Source organism: Brienomyrus brachyistius, unplaced genomic scaffold (genome assembly GCF_023856365.1).
Source record: "Brienomyrus brachyistius isolate T26 unplaced genomic scaffold, BBRACH_0.4 scaffold78, whole genome shotgun sequence".
Classification (NCBI taxonomy): domain Eukaryota; kingdom Metazoa; phylum Chordata; class Actinopteri; order Osteoglossiformes; family Mormyridae; genus Brienomyrus; species Brienomyrus brachyistius.
This window is the reverse complement of record NW_026042353.1, coordinates 716,698-739,520: the sequence shown is the minus strand read 5'-3', so window position 1 is coordinate 739,520 and position 22,823 is coordinate 716,698. Positions and strand designations below refer to the sequence as shown.

The following is a 22,823-nucleotide window of genomic DNA, read 5'->3' as shown; positions in this document are numbered from 1 at the left end:
TTGTACTTATCGTTGACTGCACCCCTGCAACTGATCTTTATAACTTTTGTTGGTTACGAAATGCAATTTATACAGAAAAAAAATATCTTACCCGTGGTGAAACAGCCAAAGGCAAATGCATTTAATCCTTTTCTCTTTGTGTCACTTGTTGAGCCCCGCACTGGACAGAACCGGGACAGTGCAGTGATTATGATAAGGCATATTTGCAAAGTGTTACGTATTTTCCAAGTCCTTCACAGATTTGTGTTAGTTGACTTTCTATTGATTGTTTTTATATTAATGATTTCGGTTATACCTTGAAGATAAGTCTTACTCCTAGTACGGTTTCCTTCTGTTTCAGTGATGTGTGCATCATAATTATGACAGGGATAGGACATGAGTCTAATTTTTCCTGAACAGGTCAGGAATTATCAATATATTGCAAAGCATTTTTAGAGAAATCACTGCTAAATATGGTCTTTGAGGAAATCAAGCATTTGTATTCAATTATGTAATAAGAGAGACAGGGGAAGTAGGGGGTTATTCCACGAAGCAGGTGTTGTCAGTTAGTTGGATTTACTTAATATGTGCATGTGTACAGCAGAGGGACATGTGTGTGTGCAGAACAGGGACATGCGTGTGTGCAGAACAGGGACATGCGTGTGTGCAGCACAGGGACATGTGTGTGTATAGCACAGGGACATGCGTGTGTGCAGCAGAGGGACATGCGTGTGTGCAGCACAGGGACATGCGTGTGTGTGCAGCACAGGGACATGCATGTGTGCAGAACAGGGACATGCGTGTGTGCAGAACAGGGACATGCGTGTGTGCAGCACAGGGACATGCGTGTGTGCAGAACAGGGACATGCGTGTGTGCAGCACAGGGACATGTGTGTGTATAGCACAGGGACATGCGTGTGTGCAGAACAGGGACATGCGTGTGTGCAGAACAGGGACATGCGTGTGTGCAGCACAGGGACATGTGTGTATAGCACAGGGACATGCGTGTGTGCAGCAGAGGGACATGCGTGTGTGCAGAACAGGGACATGCGTGTGTGCAGAACAGGGACATGCGTGTGTGCAGCACAGGGACATGTGTGTGTATAGCACAGGGACATGCGTGTGTGCAGCAGAGGGACATGCGTGTGTGCAGCACAGGGACATGCGTGTGTGTGCAGCACAGGGACATGCGTGTGTGCAGAACAGGGACATGCGTGTGTGCAGAACAGGGACATGCGTGTGTGCAGCACAGGGACATGTGTGTGTATAGCACAGGGACATGCGTGTGTGCAGAACAGGGACATGCGTGTGTGCAGCACAGGGACATGTGTGTGTATAGCACAGGGACATGCGTGTGTGCAGAACAGGGACATGCGTGTGTGCAGCACAGGGACATGCGTGTGTGCAGAACAGGGACATGCGTGTGTGCAGCACAGGGACATGCGTGTGTGCAGCACAGGGAAATGCGTGTGTGCAGCACAGGGACATGCGTGTGTGCAGCACAGGGACATGCGTGTGTGTGCAGCACAGGGACATGCGTGTGTGCAGAACAGGGACATGCGTGTGTGCAGCACAGGGACATGTGTGTGTATAGCACAGGGACATGCGTGTGAGCAGAACAGGGACATGCGTGTGTACAGCACAGGAGTATCTTCATGTTGTTCAAATTTTATATTCGTTACTAGAACAGCCAGAAACAGAGAGAAAAAATACATTTCTATTCGCCACATGCTGTATTAGTGTTACTGCACTAGCTAGGATCTTAATCATTCAGGAGTTGGATTAAACCATTACAGACCTGTTACATCAGTAAAAAAATACAAATTTATGTTTTCATAGGTATTCAAGATAATTTCATTAATCGTCTCGCTTGTGATAAGCAACAAAATGCCGACTACAGGTCACTCAGTTATTCAAAATGATCTAAGTTACAGGTTATTTAGCTGTAGGCCCACCTCACCTCCGATGGATCAGTCAACGGTAGGGTTTCAGCACGTGCAATGCGCGTCCACGCGAATCAACTCGGGGCCGGAATAAAATAAGGTGGTGTGGGGGACAGTATGATCGGCGCACCCTGAATGGCAAGGCTTTTTCAGCTAACCATCTTCTAAACACGGGGACCAGCAGCTCCTTAAACAAGAAAACAAACGTTAACAGCGAGGTATAACAGGCCCCAACTTGTTTTAAACTTTTGCTGCGCAACATCTTCATGGCGCCAGGGAGGATATGCGGGGGGGTATGCGGGGAATTACTTTTAACACTTCGGATACAAAGCCAGGGATGGAATTAATCTATTAAAACAAGGTAAGCCAGCCTTTTATACTTTTATTTTGCTGTTTTAGAGACTTAATTGGCGGTGGCGTTGGGAAGGCTGGTGACGTGTCGCCGTCGTTCAGCCGATCAAAACAAGATTTATATCAATTTTCCAAAGGGTCCGAGCTTATAAAATATAAAATAATGTGTTTGACTGGGAACACAGCAGCAGTCTTCACACTGCTTTTAATAAGGGAATGTCACGTTGACATCTGTCAGCCCTAGTTTGTTAACAACTCGAGTTTGTTTATCCGTGTAAGTAAGAAACAGTTTTGTGTTTGGCTGGCATCTCCTAACTATCTGGATTATACCTAGACTATGTTTGGGCATTTTTGTGCAAGTGTTTTAAGCGTTTTATTTCACGAAGGCCCGATCGTTTGTTCTATTCCCATATATGGGGCCCGGTGCTGGCCCTCGCCTTGAAGCACTGTTGTTATCTAAGTAGTTTCAATTTCTTTGCTCCTGGGGCTATTATTGTTGTTGCAAAATTAGTATCAAATGTGTGCGGAGAGTTGTGTAATGGTATCTCAATTCGTGTGTGCGTTATTACACTTGTAAATTTGCGTACGAATCTCTAAATATCTGCTGAGATTTGCGAATGTGTACAATAATCTGCGAATGTGTATTCAGAATCCGCGCAGTCAGATTTGTAATAGTGGATGCGATTGGGTTTCAGTTGTTTGCTCTTTGTTTTTTTTCTTTCCTTCGGGTTTGTAAACATGTAAAAAAACTCTGAATGTGTAATTAGTACGTTTTTCTCTGAACAAAATGTGTGAGAAGGTGACGAAAATGGCCGCTTTGGTTCTATATATCCCAGTTTAGGGTAAACTAAACAGACAAATCTTCACATGCATTTCGATCAAAAATCCCGTGTGAAACGGCAGTTAATCAAGAGGACCGCCTGAATGATATCTGATGACTTATCTGTATTTTCAGCAGTGTTAATTATTCGCCATGGTTATCATCAACGACCTTTATTTTCAGAATAAAAAGAGAGGATAACTAAATAAAAATTATTTCGCGAGGCCTAAGACTGTGACGAAGGATATTGACACTTTCGTCAACGAATAAAAACGAGACGAAAATGTTTGCCGGAGACGAGATATACAATCAGAACTAATGTAGTTCGCATACAGGGATATTCAACTAAAATTTGAAGTTAGAGAAATTTTCTAGAAGCAAAGGTCTGGAAGATCATAATGTCTAACTATTTAGTATGACAAATATTTAAATAACCTATTAGTTGTATGAACACTGCATCTAATCAATAACTGACTGGCAAATCAAATTAATTCAGTACAATTCAAAAAGTTTTCGACAATATTTGTCATGTGACGTAGAACTGAACATATATGCATAAAGTTTTCTCATTTACTAAATAAAAGTAGGGCTGCATTTCATCCATCCATCCATCCATCCATCCATTTTCCAAACCGCTCATCCTATCGGGTCGCAGGGGGTCCGGAGCCTATCCTGGAAGCAATGGGCACGAGGCAGGGAACAACCCAGGATGGGGGGCCAGCCCATCGCAGGGCACACTCACACACCATTCACTCACACATGCACACCTATGGGCAATTCTTAGCTACTCCAATTAGCCTCAGCATGTTTTTGGACTGTGGGGGGAAACCGGAGTACCCGGAGGAAACCCCACGACGACATGGGGAGAACATGCAAACTCCACATGCATGTGACCCAGGCGGAGACTCGAACCCGGGTCCCAGAGGTGTGAGGCAACAGTGCTAACCACTGCACCACCATGCCGCCCCTGCTGCATTTAAAAATAAGAAAAAATGAATAAAACGTGGAAATTGTACATGTTTGAATAAAGTGCTTCACTTAAGCCGTAAAACCCTAGTACCGTTGTGTTTGTGTCATATATGTTAGTGTTCATGGAATTAAGTATTGGTTTCGATAACCCAACAACGGTAATACAATTACAGTCTCGTTTAATATAAATACAAACTTATCACTTCGATCGCTATTAGAGTAGGATATTATTTCGAAAAGATATCAAACGTGACATGTTTTTCTCATATTAGCTTTATATTTGTCAGAGTAACAACGCAAACGGAATGACGAGCCTTTTCAGGCGAAAACAACAGATTTTACTTTTTATTCCAAATAAAACATGGGGTTACCAACTTCAGCCAGGTGGCTGGAGTGAGGTTTTCAGTTCGAGTTGTCTGCACACAAATGTAACAGTTCTTACCTTGTAAATAGTCTGTATTTAACCGTGTAAATTCCCATTTGACGTAGCCAATTTTTGGTTTATAATGGAATATTACCGGTTTGCCGTAAGATTTCCTGCGTGAATCTGAATGCGTGAGTGTAATGCCAGATGCTTGAGATTTGGCAACCCTGAAAACGTAAATTTTTTTATTTCACCTGAGTTGATTTATATAACAAATAACATCACTTTATACAGTTGTTAAAAAGCAGAAACTTCAACGAACATGAAAGCACCAATAAACTACGTCTTCAAATATCCATCCATTTTCCAAACCGCTTATCTTACTGGGTCGCGGGGGTCCGGAGCCTATCCCGGAAGCAATGGGCACGAGGCAGAGAACAACCCTGGATAGGGGGCCAGCCCATCGCAGGGCACACTCACACACCATTCACACACACGCATGCGCACCCACGGGCAATTTATAAACTCCAATTAGCCACGGAAACCCCAAGACGACATGGGGAGAACGTGCAAATTCCACACACATGCGACCCAGGAGGACACGAACCCGGGTCCCAGAGGTGTGAGGCAACAGTGCTAACCACCATGCCGCCTCCATCTTCAAATATTTATTTAAATATTTCTGTTTTAATATTCAGAGAGAACAGGCCTGGTGGCATTATAGCCTACGCATTTTGAAGTGATTTAATTTAGCACTAATGGCACTAGAGATTTTACAGTTCTCAGTTTCCGGGGTAAACAAACACAAGTTTGTGTTTCAAATAGGAGAGAAATCTGTGTATTTGTTTACTGCACAGTCAGACCTTAATACCATCTGTTAACATTGCTTTCATTTCATCTTGGTGAATATAGTGCAACCACCCATCCATTTTCCAAACCGCTTATCCTAATGGGTCGCGGGGGGTCCGGAGCCTATGGTGAATATAGTGACTTTCAGAAATCGAAGTGAAACTTTAAACATTATACTTAGCACTTTTAATTTTAGACGACTAAATCAACTGAAGTTTTAGTTCACTGTAATTATGATATTTAGTCAACTAAAACTAAAATTATGATTGAAACTAAATGAGAAAATTAGCAAAACTTTTCAGGAAGAGTTTTATGTTTTCTCATTTAAGGCATATTGGAAACTACCAGGCTGCAGACGTGAAAACCTGCCTTTGCCATACCGGGAACGGAACCCGGCCCGCCAGGCTACAGGGATGTCTACTTTCGTCAGCTGGCTGACATGCCATTTTCATTGCGGATAAATCTGCACAATGCTTTACATGCATGTAAGAGTTTTATTACCTTGCAAACAGTCTGTTGGGTTTGAAAACTGCCCCAGTGCTTTTGATGTAGCTAATTTGGGGCTTAAAGTGGAAGAATATATATTTACCATAACACTTCTGGCAACAGCATGAAAGTCGGAAAGCGTGAGTGTCACGCCAAATGCGTGCAAGGTCGCCACCCTGTGGATGAATCGGGAATCGCTGGACCGTATGGAAGCTCCGCGCCTCTAAACACGTGACCCAAAGAGGAAACAATAGAAACGCCTCATCGCGCCTCCGGTCGGACGATCTCCGGCTTTAAGTCAAACAATCGTTTCACCTGTAACGGCTCACCATTGGCCTGCACCGCTGAAATGTTTCAGGACTGTCCCGCGCACGATAGGGGTGATAGGCACAATAATGCTTCAAATCAATTTGCATCCAATTTAGCCAGGGTCTCTGCGATGAACGCAGGACCGTTGTCTGTGGTGATTTTAGATGGAATGCCCCATCGCAGAATCACCTCCTTTAGCAGACATTTAGCCACGCTCAGAGCATCAGGGCGACGGCAAGAGAATGCCTCCACCCATCTGGAAAACAGATCTACAATCACCAAGCAATACTTATATCCCCTGCACGGCGTTAGCTCAATGAAATCCATCTGCAGGTGATCGAATGGGCTTTGGGGACTCGGGGTCACTGCAGGGTCGGTTGGAGTGCCCTTTCCCACACTGAATTTCATGCACACCATACACTTCCCGGAGAATTGGGCAGCAGCTGCGGCAAACCCAGGGGCATGCCACACCCGAGTCAGCTGCCACCATCCCGACACGAGACACATGATCCAGGCTGTGAGGGACCAAGCAGTAACGTAATTAAAGAAACAGAGCTTTTTTGACCCCCGAAATGCAAACAATAACAAACTCAAAACCTTAATAACTGGGCCCATAAAAGAGGCCAGCAAAAACAAACATGGCATAATTTTACAAAGCAAAACAGTAACTGAAGCAAACTGACCTTTCTAATATGGTAACATGAGGGAACATATATAGCGGTTTGGCCAAACCAATTAACACACAAAAGGGATAAAACAAATAAGCACTACATATAACTAAACAAAGCAAAACACAGCTAAACCCCAACTCCCCCCTCTTGCCATGGCAGCACATGGTTCGCTCCTACTCCAGGGGTTGTCTTTTGAGACACCTCCGCCCTCAGCCACACCTTTACGCTGAATAAAAGACCATCCCCTACAAACAAAGTAACTACAAACCAAAGAGATTAAACAATCACTGCACACAACCCTACAATATCAAAATATATATACACACACGCACTACACCTAACACCAAAGACAAAACACAACTAAAACCTATGAATTACTACTGTAAAGCAATTTAATTAGAAAATGCATACAAATACTGAACTAAGTTCTTACTGTGTGGCTGTAGCCATCACAAGGCCATGAACGGCTTTCTCCATCCCTGGATACACAGATCTCTTCATCCGCGTAGCTCACCCTCTGTTGCACCTGTTCACCTGAAGAGGCGTTCATCCTGGCCAGGAGTCATGGCAACGAGGAGGGTAGGCGGAGTCATGACAGAGGCGCTCACCCTGGCCAGGAGCCATGGCAACGAGGAGGGTAGGCGGAGTCATGACAGAGGCGCTCACCCTGGCCAGGAGCCATGGCAACGAGGAGGGTAGGCGGAGTCATGACAGAGGCGCTCACCCTGGCCAGGAGCCATAGCAGCAGGGGAGTTGGGTGGATCTGTGACACTCACCCTCACATCCTGTAGGACGACATTTCTGCTTTTCAGAATGAGTGTCTGTCTGAAATTATCTTCTACATCGTGCTAATGATTTAGCTGCTCTATGCTCATCTGCAAGAGAAAAATGAGGATATAGTAGTTCAGAAAAAAACTAGACTTATTTGCTTCATTTGCTTGTACTTTAAACTCTGTGAGCAGGAATGATTCACCTTAAAGACCAACAATCAATTATTTTACTATGAAATTATGTTTCTAAAATTATAAGATTCCAAATATTTATTCCTGGTAACAGCAGGACAAAAACTTTGAACCTCAAACTGTTTTCTTTTTTACAGACAACAAATACACAGAAAATGTATCACTGCACAAACAAGCTCTCTCAAAGATGATATCCTTTGATAGAATGTACAGGGGCTCACAGTTCTTCATTTCATGCTTTAACTTTTGAAGTTACCAAAAAATACCTGTGACTCACATGTATGACAGGAAACCAAGCAAGATAAAGAATTTTTAAAAATCCGCTTTGGCTGCACCTGCAGTTCATTTAAGAACAATGAGACATCGACAGTAAACAGTGACGGATTTTGATGCCTTACTGTCAGAAGCCCGTCTTCTGTTGGTCTTGCTGTGGTTCATCAATGTCCCTCTGTGTCTTTGATGTATGCTGGAATTAGATATCTGACTCATACATCTGCCATCCCAGCACTGCTGAGTGCTGGTTTTGAATGTGGCCATAACTGTGTCTGTGTGCAGTTTGCAGGCTTCCTCTGTTCACATGGCATTTCTCCACCTTCCAGTGCCCTGCAATGGACTAACGTGCTGTTGAAGGTTTACCTCACTTTACACTGTGTGCTTCCTGCATTAGGGTCTAGAATCTGTCTTGATCCGATCTAGATTCTACATAATTATTCTAATGATGAAAACAGATGAATCTTTGACGCAACAGGGGGATCAAACAAATATACTTTTCATATAAGCAAAAACATAGTATAAATACACATCAACACAAATTCATGCATCATCTGTATTCATGCTGATATTTTAATTTCATTAATAAAGGAGTCTATCTTCCAATAGTTTATTTTCTGCTCAATAGACAAATAATAATAGAATGACATGCTGAAGTGATAAACTTTCAGCCTTGTGGTTTTGTCACTTCCTGTGTAAAGTGTCCACTCCCCCTTCACTCTGCCTGCTGTGTGTGAGAATAGAAACGACAGAGACAGTGAAGGTACAGAGGATGAGGAAGTGAGTGTCAGTCTCCACAGATCTGGGCTCAGTGACACACACACATATGGATCCTCTGATGCTCCTGTTTCTTCTCATTGCTGGGCTCACAGGTGAGTGTCACTCATTACAGTGGAACTGAGTAGAGATCTCTCTCCTGCTCCTCCCCACACTCTCAGCTGCAGGTTGGAGATGATGATGGAGATCTGTTGCTAGTTACATGATGATGTAATTGATGTGTTCTTGGAAATAATGAATACTTTTTCAATTTTAACAAATTTCACATTTTTGCATACAGTGGTTATCACGATGAATCACTTATATGGATCAAATACTTGGGACAGATTAATTCTTGTACAAATATTGTTTTGATAATTTGTCTGTCGTAATCAAGTAGTCAGCTTTCACTGTTCATTTTGGGTCTTTTTTACTGCAGTAGTTATTTTCTTTGTTTACTTTACTTTGATCATCCTACTTTGCCCTGCGGTAACCCATCTGCTTCTGGCTAGCTACTTGAGGCTAGCACAGAAAACAAGACTGGAAAAAGAAAGTCATTTTCTTTCAATAACAAATATAGAATAATCAAAACTTATGATAAACCACCAAAAACAAGACCACGGAGATGCAGCAGCAAAACTACAGTGAGCGGTTTGAAACAATGTAACATTCTGAAATTTGTGCTGTGTGTTGCGTCGGGGCAGGCAAGCAGGCAATGGAAGCCTTATTGACGAGAGACAGACTCAGGACAGGGAGCATGAGAACGTGAATGACAGACCTAGGGGAGACAGCCTAGCACACAGACTAAATACACAGAACTAAAGGGACGGAAACGCAGAACGGCTGAGAACAATCAGGAATTCACACGAGGATGATAAGGGGGTGTGGCATACAGGAGTATCGTACGAGCAGGTCATGACACTGTGTAAAAAAATTCTATTGAATTGAATACTTATGAGGGGCGGCATGGTGGTGCAATGGTTAGCACTGTTGCCTCGCACCTCTGGGACCCGGGTTCGAGTCTCCGCCTGGGTCACATGTGTGTGGAGTTTGCATGTTCTCCCCATGTCGTCGTGGGGTTTCCTCCGGGTACTCCGGTTTCCCCCCACAGTCCAAAAACATGCTGAGGCTAATTGGAGTCGCTAAATTGCCCATAGGTGTGCATGTGTGAGTGAATGGTGTGTGAGTGTGCCCTGCGATGGGCTGGCCCCCCATCCTGGGTTGTTCCCTGCCTCGTGCCCATTGCTTCCAGGATAGGCTCCGGACCCCCCGCGACCCAATAGGATAAGTGGTTTGGAAAATGGATGGATGGATGGATGGATGGATGGATGGCTGAATATTTATGTACAGTATTATAGCATATTCGAATTATGCACAGATCAGTAATTTAATTTGTACGGTACAGTAATTCGAAAAGCGTTTGAAAGAGCTGTACTGTATTTTGACATCGTCAATAAAATTCAGTGAATAGTGACTGTATAGCGTCAGTTTTATTACCTTATATTCATGTAAAAATATACAAATCTCAATTAGATGATAATCTTCTTAAGACATAAAGAGAAAACATGTGTTATAATGATAATCCGCTTACAGTATAGTGATCAATTTCGCCCAGAGAGACGTGATCACTATAGGCGTCTTCCACTATAATTCCAAAAGAAATTATCTTTGTGAAGTGTTTGCAAACTATTTATGGAACAGTGATATTTAAGACATGACCAATTTATCATGAATCGATTTATTGATATTGTTTAGTATAACATTTAAATATTCTGTGTGATGTTGTCATGTCTTCCTTTTAGTGATCAAGCAGTATAAATACTCTGTTAGTGCTCATAAAATGCCCTTGTCTTTTGTACCCTGTGATTTTCTGTGAGGGTGACAACTGATCTGACTGGGGTCATTTCAGTTTGCATGGTCTCCCTGTGGTTACGTTGGTTTCCTCTCAGTTCTCTGGTTTCCTCCCACAGTCCAAAGACACGTGGTTCAGGTGAATTGGTGCCTCTAAAAGTGCCCACAGTGACTGTGTGTGAGTGTTTGCTCTGTGACAGACTGGCATCCTGTCCTGGGTGTTCCCCTGCCTTGTGCCCTGTGCTGCCTCAGATCAGCTCCACGCTCCCTGTACTGTATTGACCCTTTACTGGGTAAGCATGTGGAAGATAGATGGCTGAACTAAAATATTGAACATTTTTTACATATCATTCACAAGTCAAATATCACAGAACTAGGTGTATTTATAAATACAGTCTGTGTGGTCATCACACAAAATGATGAGCCCATTCATTCACCTCCCCTGTGCCTTATTACCAGTGATTTAAGGTTCTGGTTTTCCTCTCAGGCCTTCCCACACACTCCCAAACTCAGATTCCCCATGGTTCTGATAAACAAATGTGACCCTAATCCAAGTATTACACAATCAAAAAAATAGGGTTGGGCCCGTTGGGCATCAGGGCTGGTGTGGTGCTGAGGCGCCGCCCGCCGCATTGTGACACTTGGGTCCCAACTTGAGCTGACCCATCCGGGTAGGCCTGTGGAATGTCTTGTCTCTCTGACAAGATGACCATCTTCCTCTGCTGTCGGGGAAGCTTTAGAAACTCTGCATTTCAGTGGTGACATTCTCTAGGGTAGCCAAATCTCTGTAGCTGGATATAACTACTTTTGGTCTGGTCGCTCTGACAGCTGCCATACTCGGAGTAGCTATTGCTGTGGCGGATCGGCTCCTCCCGATGGTGTATGATATCACCCCTTTCAACGACCATATTATGAGACTCAGGCTAAGGCAGTCCTTTGGTGTTTTGTCTGTTGTCTTAGTGTATGCTCTGACCGTGCTGAGAGATGTCTCATTGAGGGAGACATTTTACTCGCAACATTGCTCAGTGGTTGATGGGTACCCATGAGGTGATGCTCCTTTGGTCATGGGTGACTTCATTGTGAACACAGGCACTGACAGGGAAGGCTTTGAGGATTGTGTCGGTCCCCATGGGTCTGGAGAATGGGGCGACAGTGGCTCCATATTCCTTGACATTGCGAAAGGTCAGAGGCTACAGGTTGCGGAATCCTGGTTCCAATGCCCTAAGCCGCATTATTGGACTTTGTACTCCAATGCTGGTGGTGCGGCAAAGGAGATCAATCACATCCTCGAGGGCAGACCCTGGAGGATCCTGCAGGGTCTACAGAAGCATCCAGTTTGTGAACCACAGATTTGTTGTTGCTATTCTGAAGATCTGTTAGATTCAGTAGGCTAAGATCCAGTACCTACTAGGAGAATGAAGCTGGACTTGGCAAGGCTCCAAGATCAAGCTGTTCTGATGAGTTTGCATGCAGTTTGAGGAATTTGCAGACTTGGGTGCGACTGCTGACTGTAATGTGATGTGCGCGACCTTCCCTGGTAAGACTCTGAAGGTTGCTGAGGGTTTTGTTGGTGTGGCTGGTGTTTTCAGAAGGAGGTATTTCACCAAGAGGAGTCATAGCGCATGATTTGGTGGCAACTCCAGTGTCTACCTGAAAAGGAGGGCTGTGAGGGCTCTAAGGGCAGATAAGGATGTGTTTGTAAGACAAATTTGTGAGCAGGTGACACATCATTTGTGGTCTAATGACCCACACCCTGCTTACAGAGGGATTGAAGTATTACATATATCTGAATCTGTTCCTCAGAGACTTGCAGTCAGGGCGGGTGATGGAACGGTCCTTACGGATGACACTGCAGTTGTGACCTGCTGGGCCGGCTACGTTGAGCAGTTGTTTAAAGCTGACCCTCCAGCTAGGATGTTGGACATCTCTGGGTCTACAGTTCTAAAAGAAGATCCTCCAATCAGCTGTGAACCACCCAGTCTCACTGAGATTGCATGGGTGGTGAATCAGCTGGGGGTGGGGAAGGCTGCAGGGATCTGTGGTATCTGGGTTGAACTTCTCCAGGCTGGTGGTAAGGCTGTCCTCCCGGCACTGCAGGCAGTCTTCGCTTCCATTTGGCAGTCAGACATCATCCTAACTGACTGGAAAACGGGACTTATAGTCCCTATCTGGAAAGGGAAGGGTGATCACCTGGATTGTGGCAACTACAGGCCGATAACACTGCTCTCACTGCCGAGTAAGGTCCTTGCTAGGATTAACAGGATTCGTGATCACTTGCTCACCTATCAGTGGCCAAAGCAGTCTAGTTTTACACCTAAGAAGTCTACCATTGGCCGCATCCTTGCACTGAAAGTTCTCATTGAGTGTAAGCACGAATATCAACAGAGGTTCTTTGCAGCTTTTGGTTTAGTTTCTTAAGGCGTTCGATTCAGTTGATCGAGTTGTCCTGTGGGACATCCTGAGATTTTGCGGGATCCCCCTACAGCTTCTGGATGTCATGGCCGGCCTGTACATTGGTACAGTGAATGCTGTACAGAGTGGAGGAAGAACCTCTACATTCTTCCCAGTTGATTCTGGGGTTTGCCAGGGATGTGTTCTTGCTCCTACTCTGTTCAATGCTTGCATGGACTGGGCGTTGGGCAGGGATGTGGGGTCCAGTGGTTATGAGGCATTTGTTGGTGAAGTAAGATTTACTGCTCTTGACTTTGCTGTGCTGTGATCTTTCCGGAGTCAATGGAAGCTCAGCTCGGGGCTCACCGGAGACTGAGTGAGGAGTCTGAGTTTCTGGGATTGCAGGTGTCCTGGATAAAGACCAAGATCCAGGCTTTTAATGATTTCTAAGGCACAGCCATCAATTGTGTGTCTGTCTGCAGGGGAATATCGACCTTGTCGAGAGATTTACCCGCCTCAGCAGCGACATTCATGTCTCTGGTGAATCTTCCTATAAAGTCAGCAGACGGATTAGAAAAGCATGTGGGGTCGTGAGGTTGCTGGAAAGGGGCGTGTGGCATTACCAATATCTCTGCAAGAGGACGGGGGTTCAAGTCTTGAGAGCCCTGGTGCTCCCTGTGTTGCCCTATGGCTATAAGAGATGGACGCTATGCAGTGAGCTGAGATGAAGACTGGACTCCTTCAGTACTGTGTCTCTTCAGAGAATCCTTGGGTACCACTGATTTGACTTTGTGTCGAATGAGCGATTACTAGAGGAGCCCTGAATGAGGGACATTATCCGCATTGTGAGGAAGTTGTCAGTTACGGCACTACGGACATGTGGTGCGTTTCCTTGCGGGTGATCCGGGTCACAGGATCCTCAATGCTGTGGACCCAAGCGGCTGGACCAGGCCAAGGGGATGCCCATGCAGCACCTGGCTGCGGCAGATGGATGGTGGGACTGGACAGTGTATCTGCCTGGAGGATCGCTGGCCGGGATCCCGGGGAGTTTCGCTGTGTGGTGGGTGCAGCAACATGCTGCATCAGCGCATACTCCCCAACCTGACCTGACCTGACCTGATCGTGGTGTGGAAAATGTGAATTCAGTTGGTTGTTCTCCCTGCAGGTGCTGACAGTGTGTCCACAGGTGGATGGGTGACTGTTCGCAGTGGAAGATCTGTCACCATTCCATGTTTCTATGGTGACAGATATAAAACTCATGTGAAAAAATGGTGCAGAGGGTATAATGTGAGGTCATGTACTCCCATAGTACACACTGACTCTCCACAGGAGGGTAAAGTGTCAATCAGAGATGATCCTGACCAGCGAGTCTTCACTGTGACCATCAACAATTTGACAGCTGGGGACTCTGGTTGGTTCTCATGCTTTGTAAATATCAGTGGAGGTTCAGATGTTCGAGATTGGGTTTACCTGTCAGTAACTGAAGGTAAGATGCCTGAAGGTAAAATATCTGACCAGACCTATATAAGCATGAATGCAAATGTTCATTTTATAAGTTAAAATGACTGTAAAGTATTTATTTGTAAATAAGGATGGAATTAAAATAAATACAAGGAATGAATCAGCCAGTGTTAAACTGCATTTTTGTAAATTAAAGTCCAAATATACATATTTTTCACTTATGTAATAAATAAAATCAGAGAGAAGTAACAGTACCAGTTTAAATGGGCTACATCAGGGGTCCTGCAACTTTCAGGGATAAATTTGAAGTTTTCATCCATCCATCCACCCATCCATATCCTGTAACCACTTGTCCTGTTCAGGGTCGCAGGGTATCCAGAGCCTATGAGTGCAAGGGAGGGAACAACCCAGGATGGGGCGCCAACCTGTCGCAGGGCACGCACACACAGACACACACACACACACACACAGACCTGTACTCATATCTTTGTGGGGACCATCTATTCATATCTATGGGCAAAACCTTATTCCCAACAATGAAAACCTTGATCCCTACCCAGTCCTAACTTGGACCATAAGTAACCAAACAAAATGCACAAGAAAATGGTCCCCACAACATCAAAATAACTGGTTTTTATTACATTGTGAGGATATTTGGTCCTCACAATGTAATGTTTACCTGAACCCCTTCTCCACACACACACCATTGATACCTACGGGCAATTCGGATACTTAACCTGAGCATGTTCTTGGACAGTGGGGGGCCACTAGAGCACCTGGAGGAAACCCCACAATGACACAGGGGGAGCATGCAAACTCCACAGACACAGAGCCATAGCAGAGAGTCAGACTCTATGTGAGGCAACAGCGCTAAGCACTACACCACCGTGCCTTTAGCAAAGCAAATTTTAATATTCTTTGTTTAATACTCTGTGTTTAATATTCTGCCTCTTTATTAATTTGTGTATAAATGGTGTATTAGGGAGAGAGAGTTAATCAGCCTGGTAATTTTCATACTGTTCCTGCAGGTGTGTCCATGGTGAAATGGATGCGTGTACAAAGAGGAGGATCTATCACCATCCCATGTTTCTATGATGACAGATATAAACCTCATGTGAAATACTGGTGCAGAGGGTATAATGTAAGTTCATGTACTCCCATAGTACACACTGACTCTCCACAGGAGGGCAAAGTGTCAATCAGAGATGATCCTGACCAGCAAGTCTTCACTGTGACCATCAACAATTTGACAACTGGGGACTCTGATCGGTACTGGTGTGGTGTGGAAATCAGTGGAGCCTCAGATGGAGATCGGGTTAACCTGTCAGTCACTGATGGTAAGATGTCTGTACTGCAGACTGTAGCCAATGAGATGCACAGTATGTAACAGGTCATTGAGTCAAAAAGGAAGGACATTAACACAAATATTGTTTCCTGTAAAAGGAAAAGATACTTTAATATTGTAAAAATTTTATTTTCACTCAATGTGATAAACGAGATTTGAAAGAAGTAACAGTGTCAGTTTAAATGGGCAACTTCACAGAGTTCAATATGATAAGTAATATATGGCTTTTTGGAAAAACATTTGCATATGCATGTTTAATGAGCTGATTTTCATAATATTTCATTGTGGTGTAAATATTTCAGTGTTTTATCTGTTCCTAACCTGTGTGTTCAGCTCCTTCGGGGCTGTCAGTGGACAAACAGGAGGTGACGGGTGTGGATGGAGACAGTGTCCGTGTTCAGTGTTACTATGGAAACAACAAAAGACATAGGATGTGGTGTAAGATTGGGGGCTCCTGTGCATCAGAGACATCTGGGAGTTTGGATGGGAGGCCTGTCCTGATCAGGAATGACACAGAAAATAAAACCTTCATTGTGACAATGAGGGGACTGGAGAGGAAGGACACTGGCTGGTATTGGTGTGCTGCTGGATATCAGCAGATTCCAGTTCATATTACTATCAAACGTAAGTAATTAATTTAAATCTGTGTGTGGATCATTTATACTTGAAAATAAAAAGATAAATACTAATTAACCCAGCAGTTTCACTCATGAAGGGGGTTTGTGCTTCTTTGTGGGGATAATCCCCTATTTATCAGCTGTTGTGAAACAGAGTTATTTATTGGGATTATTGTTTCAATGATAGTGGCACAGTGCTCCAGTAGGCGGCGCTGTTGCTTCACACCTCCATGTTTAGGGGTTTGAATCTGGCTTCTGCTCTGTCTGTGTGGAGTTTGCATGTTCTCCACATGTTGTGTGGGTTTCCTCCAACAATCCAAAAACGCACAGTCAGGCTAATTGATGTCTCTAATACACAGTGTGTCTTCTAGTTCATGATCAATATGTAACATGAAAAAATCACACCATTTTGCCACAAACATACAGCCAGCCCTTTGTTATGTATACAAATCCATGTAGTTTGCATTTTTTTTTTGTGGGGATGAATTGTTACTAAAGGTATGCTGACTGACTGATTTTTCATTGTAGCAAAGGTCAGTGTTACAGTTGTACTCTGTAATATCTGTCCCAGTGCTGCATCCATCCATTGTCTGAAACTACTTGTCTAAGTCAGGGTCCCTATGGGCGCAAGGCAGGGAACATCCCATGACAGGGTGCCAACCCATTGCAGGACACACTCACACTCCATTCCCTCACACAAGCACACCTACCGGCAATTTGACAACTCCAATTAGCCTCAGCATGTTTTTGGACTGTGGGGGGAAATCAGAGTCCCTGGAGGAAACCCCACAATGACACAGGGGGAGCATGCAAACTCCATACACACGGAACTCCAGCGAAGACTTGAGTACACGTGCCAGAGGAGTGAGGCGACAGTGCAAACTATCCTTTCTCCTGTTTCCACTGCTCTCCTTTTCTCTGCACATTATGAAGAAGGAGGGGATTAATAATGAAAAACGGAGGTAAGCATTCAGCAGCATTTACAGTAGTGTGGGGGTCCTGCTAGCAGCATTTACCTGATCACACAGTGATGGGAAACTGTCATTTTAATTTTAAGAAAAAAAGATATTGTTTTTTATTTTATTTTCTTAATAATGAACTTGAGATCCCATCCCATCCAGGGTGAGCCCTTGCCTTGTGCCCTGTGCTGCTGGGGAACGACTGCAGGCCTGTTTTTACAAAATAGTGTAACATGTTGTGTGATAATCTCTAGCTATTTTCATGCTCTTTGTTAATGTCTCCTGTTCCTCACATATGTCCTGTGTAATAGTACACATGTGACTGTACCGTGTTTCTATAAAGCATGTAAGGCTTTACTGTACACATCCACCCTCTTATTCAGCTCTTTGGTCCAGCTGGCTCTGTATGTAGGACTGAGCTTATTGGTGCTGCTGTTGGTCATCATCATCACATGGAAAGTGCGGGACAAACACAGTGAGTGGCAACTTCATGCTTTTATCCTTTTCCAAAGATTGCTTGACAGGGACACAGACAGCAGCATTCAGACACACAGGTCTATGCAGTGAAATTAAAACATAAAACGTGGTCACAACCCTTTGGAAAAGGAATAACAGTGCAGAGCTAAAATCCACTATAGTACAAACAGGACATCAGAGGACAGCAGCCCTGAAGGAGCCTTTCTAACCCGAACCCTTTCCTCCATGATCCTGCAGACTTTCCTCTGACCCCCTGAGTCTGTGTCCACCCAGCTGAGCTTATAAAAACCTCCCTGAATTAGTTATTCTAACCAGGGCCGGCTGGGATTCACTGATTGGTTACCAGCAAGCTCAGACTGGTAATCAGTTGTCATAGAAATAAGAAAACTATTGCCCCTATTCAGTAGATAGTTTTACTCATTAATTAGACTTGATAATATTTTCAGATGTATGTACATGCTGATTAAAAGTGAATGTGTTTGTTACAAAGCAAGTCATCTGTGTCGGTTAAGGACAGTGACAATGGTGTCAGCAGAATAATTTTCTATTTTTTTCCTCATTTCTTTCCTTGTAGAGAAAAATGTGGCTGGGGGCCAAAATCTAGGAAGGACAGTAAGTTCATGTTTCATATGGGAAGAAAATCTGTCATGCTCCGATCATGCCGATCCTCTTGTGTGCCAAGCCCCCTCACCTAACTCAAGTTGAATCCTCGTGTTATCAGCTGCTCTGTCCTGTGTATTTAAGTCCGCCTCAGAGTATGTTTCCCCATTCAGCGTATTTCCGAACCCACAAATGCTACCCAGGGTCATTAACATCTTAATGTTACTGGTGGTCCTTGAGTTCCCGATGGTGTCATCCCCTAATAAATCCCTTGTTTTCCCGATCGTGGCATATATGGTTGCCCGTGTCTTGTATGCACCCTGTACGACCCTCGCATGTCTTTAGCATCATGTAAATTACTCACTTTTATGTACACGCACAAAAAACACGTCACGTCTGGGGAATATTAAGGGGACAGTATATGGGATGAGGAGAGCAATTTTTTTGGAAAAAATAAATGAACAGCTTCGGTCTTCCTTAAAACGCGACATTTTGGCGACGAGAATAGAGCTTGCACTTCCACCACCTTCACCTTCTCTTGCACTTCCCGGCGAACCTCCTGTCCCTTGGACTCGCTGGCTGGAATCATTCCAGACATACTCGGATGTCCTGGGACAGCATGAAGTCAGCGACGCTCGGAAGAAAGCCATACTTATTCACTGCTTAGGCACGGAAGGACGGCAGATCTTTCGGACGCTCGGACCTGCGGAGATGTATGAAGACGCTGTTTCGCTCCTGGGTTCTCACTTCGCAGCTCCACAAAGTGTCATCCTGTGGCAGATTCTTTTTCGCCGAAGGCGACAGCAGCCGGGTGAGTCCGTACATCATTACGTGGCTAATCTGCGTGGTTTAGCCAGTCTTTGTAAATTTGGTGGCATGCAGGATGAATTCATTCGTGGTCAGCTGGCTGAACACTCTAACCACCCTAAAATTAGAGAGCGACTGTTGATGGCAGCACATGACCTCGCTAGCGCTATACAAGTCGCATTTCAAATTGAAACAGCAGCGGAGTTTACGTCTAAATTACCTTACTCCGCTGTCACCTCGCTCCCTGCACAATAAGTATCTGCATCACAGCCACCTTCGTCAGGACTATCTGAAGTTGGTTCAGACGTGCATTATACACCGCGAAAGCAACAACGACGACGCTGTGGGAATTGTGGCTCATTCTCCAATGTGTCGACCCGCCCGTCCGATCCTCCTGGATGCCGTGGAATCCCCGTGTTTACCAGCTGTTTCGAAGTGTCTTCATTAGTTTTGTGTATTTATGTCCAGGTCAGAGAATGTTTCCCTAGTTCTGTCATTGTATTGTTATGGTGATTTTTGTTCCGTATGCCGATCCGGCTCCCTATTAAATCCCTTTTTGTCCTTCACCTGTTTTCCCAGTCCGAGCTTGCCGTATCATGACGCCGTGTTACTGGGGCCGGCTGTCTCTCTACATTTAATCACCAATCCCCACTCTTCCCATCTATAACTTCAGTACTTCAGCTCCCATGTTGAGTCCCCTGGCCCTTCATGATGGTGTTACTGCTGAGCTGCGCCACCTGCTGGAGGCAGACATTATTGAGCTAGTTGATGCTTCTCAGTGGATCTCAAATCTGGTGATAGCTAAGTAGAAATGCAGGAGTCTGTGTCGACCTCCGGGCTGTAAACAAGGCCGTCGTCCCTGACAAGTACCCCCTCCCTTCCATAGTAGAAGTCACTTCCCACTTTCATGGCTCGATGGTCTTCACAAAACTGGGCCTTCGTCGGAGCTATCTGCAGATCCCTCTCCAGCCTGACAGCCAGAATCTCACGGCTTTTGTGACACATGCTGGAGTGTTTCAGTGCACATGGGTCTCATTTGGGCTTAGCTCTGCCCCCAGCTGCTTCCAGAAGATTATGACTACCATCTTCACTGGCATACCTGGGGTGATTATCTACCTCGATGACATCATGGTCCATGGATTCTGCCTCACGGCTGAGGGCCTCATTCCACTTCAACCTAATATTGAGGCCATTCAGCGTATTTCTGGACCCACGAATGCTAACCAGGTTGTCTCTTTCCTGGGCATGACAGCTTATTACCTGTGTTTTTTGCCTCACTACTCTGCTACCACAGCTCCATTACATCAGCTGCTGCAGAAAGATGCATTTGGATGCCAGCCTGCTTTGAGGCTTTCCAGCTCCGAAAGTCCCATCTCACATCACCTCCTATCCTGGCAAACTGTTCCCTCTCATGCCCCACCTCTGTCACCTGTGATGCCTCAGCTGTGGCAGTTGGAGCTGTACTGTCACAGCTGCAGGATGGAGTGGACTGGCCCATTGGCTCTGCCTCCCGTGCTCTCACCCCCACCGAACGAAAATATTCCGTGGGCGAACGTGAGGCTCTAGCCTGTGTCTGGGCCTGTGAGCGGTGGCACATGTATCTTTATGGCAGGGCATTTACACTGCGCACTGACCACTAGGCCCTGACAGCCTTGCTTGCAACAGCTAGTACAGGATGCAAACCACAATGACCGGTGGTCTGAGCAACTGCAGCAGTACAATATCATCCTGTTTTACCCCAGGTTGTGATAACGTTGTGGCAGACCTGCTGTCCCGCTACACCCAGTATCCTGCAGCACCTGACTCCATCTCTCAGGAACCAGACCTCAGCCAGATGATGCACACACCACTGAAGGCAGCTGTCTCCTTTGATGAACTCCGGCTGGCCTCAGAACCAGACCCAGTCCTTCCTCAGCTTCGTACATACATTCGCACAGGCTGGCCGACTGAAGTCTCTGCTGAGGTGACCCCTTACCACAGGGTCAGGGATGAGCTTTCATGTTGGAATGAGCACTGCGTAGCTCGTGGAGCTGTCACAGTGGTGCCAAGCAGCCTTCAGGCCCGTGTTCTTAGCATGGCACATGAAGGCCATTTGGGCATTGTACATGTCAAACCACGTTGTAGGGACCTAGTGTGGTGGCCCGGCATTGATAGGGACATAGAAAATCTAGTTAGGGATTGTGCAGCCTGCCTTATGAGCAGGAAAATGGGCCAACCTGCACCACCCCCTCTGCAGCCTCCGGTTTGGCCCATCCTTGGGAACATCTCCAACTGGATATCTGTGGGGAACTACATGGAGTTCCACAACAGCAGCGGTTCCTCCTTGTGGTGTATGATCTCCACTCTAAGTGGCCTGAGGTGGTCTCCACTGGCACTGTCACGGCACGGGTACTCACTGACATTTTAGACGCCCTCTTTGCTCGATGGGAAGTTCCTCTGGCTATTACTATGGATAATGGGCCCCAATTTGTGTCTGCTGAGTTCGAAGCCTTTCTGACGGATCCAGGCATCCGTCACATCTGCACAGCTTCATATCACCCCCAGGCCGATGGCGGAGCGGAGCGTCTCAATCAGACCCTTAAGTATGGCATCTGAGCCCACTTAGCTGAAGGTTACCCCTTTCAGCGGTGCTCCTTCACACACTGCTCCATTACAGGGCCACCAAGCACAGCACAACAGGCTGCTCACCAGCGTCACTTATGTTGGGCTGCGAACTGCAGCTTCCACTGGATCGACTCAAGGCCAGTGGCCCCTCCCCCTACATGCTGCCACAGGGTGTCCGCCCAGCAGCACAAGATGAAGCTGCGGTTTCATCGGTCTTGGGGGACGAGGAACCCCACTATTGCCGTTTTGGATTGGGTCAGAATCCGCCGCGCTCATCGTGACCACAAGCTGGTCTCATTCTGGTCCCCTCCTATTCAGGTGGTGGGGAAGCTAGGGCCAGCTACCTTTTCTCTTTCTGATGGGTCTCGATGGCACGCTGGCCGCCTCCGCAAGGTGGCAGCTCCGGAAATGGCCAGCACTCATGTTCATGCTGGCTCCCCTTCATCAGAAGGTGATTAGAACTTACCTATGGAACGAGGTGTGCTCACATCTGAACCCATAGTGCAGCACACTCAATGCCCAGCCGCACATCCATTCGAGTCTACATTGGAGTCCCCTCGAAGATCAGCTCGCATCCAGTCTCGCCCAGGTTACCCAAGGGACTTTGACTGAATTCTGATATGTTGACCTTGCACCTGGCTCTCTGTGCAGTTCATTTAATGTGCTGGGTACGCTAAGTACTATTGTGCTTTTCCATGCCAAATTGTGTTAATATATTGTTTATCTGAAACATTTTAGGGCATCCCAAACAACTGGGTGAGTGCAGTTTGCCGAATTATCATGATTGATTTTGTTTTCTGGGGGGGGGGGGGGGGGAGTAGAGGTTATGTACTCGCACAAGAAATACGTTACGTTTGGGGAATATCAAGTGGACAGTGCGCAGGAAGAGGAGAGCAGGTTTTTTGGGAAAAAATTACTGAACAGCTTCGGTTTACAACCTGTCTCGTGTCTTCCTTAAAACGCGACACCCACCGTTTGCGTA

At 45.5% G+C, this 22,823-nt stretch overlaps 1 protein-coding gene and 1 long non-coding RNA gene across 5 annotated transcripts; both read left to right on the top strand.

Moving 5' to 3' along the window:
• Positions 1-8,479: 8,479 nt before the first annotated feature.
• LOC125726840 (uncharacterized) lies at positions 8,480-16,400 on the top strand. The gene is made up of 3 exons (XR_007388442.1): positions 8,480-8,845; positions 15,461-15,769; positions 16,111-16,400. It is a non-coding gene; the product is annotated as an uncharacterized LOC125726840 (long non-coding RNA).
• Positions 16,401-16,414: 14 nt separating this feature from the next.
• LOC125726839 (uncharacterized) lies at positions 16,415-22,619 on the top strand. 4 transcript variants are annotated; one of them, XM_049003303.1, is made up of 5 exons: positions 16,415-17,356; positions 17,737-17,828; positions 18,405-18,442; positions 19,098-19,241; positions 20,532-22,619. In XM_049003303.1, exons 1-5 carry the CDS (start codon positions 17,202-17,204, stop codon positions 20,583-20,585), a joined length of 483 nt encoding a protein of 160 aa, XP_048859260.1. In that variant the 5' UTR covers positions 16,415-17,201; the 3' UTR covers positions 20,586-22,619. The 4 variants fall into 4 exon arrangements, with proteins under 4 accessions (XP_048859260.1, XP_048859261.1, XP_048859258.1 ...); XM_049003304.1 differs by lacking the exon at positions 20,532-22,619 and adding an exon at positions 19,817-20,524; XM_049003301.1 differs by lacking the exon at positions 20,532-22,619 and adding an exon at positions 19,508-20,524.
• Positions 22,620-22,823: the final 204 nt, after the last annotated feature.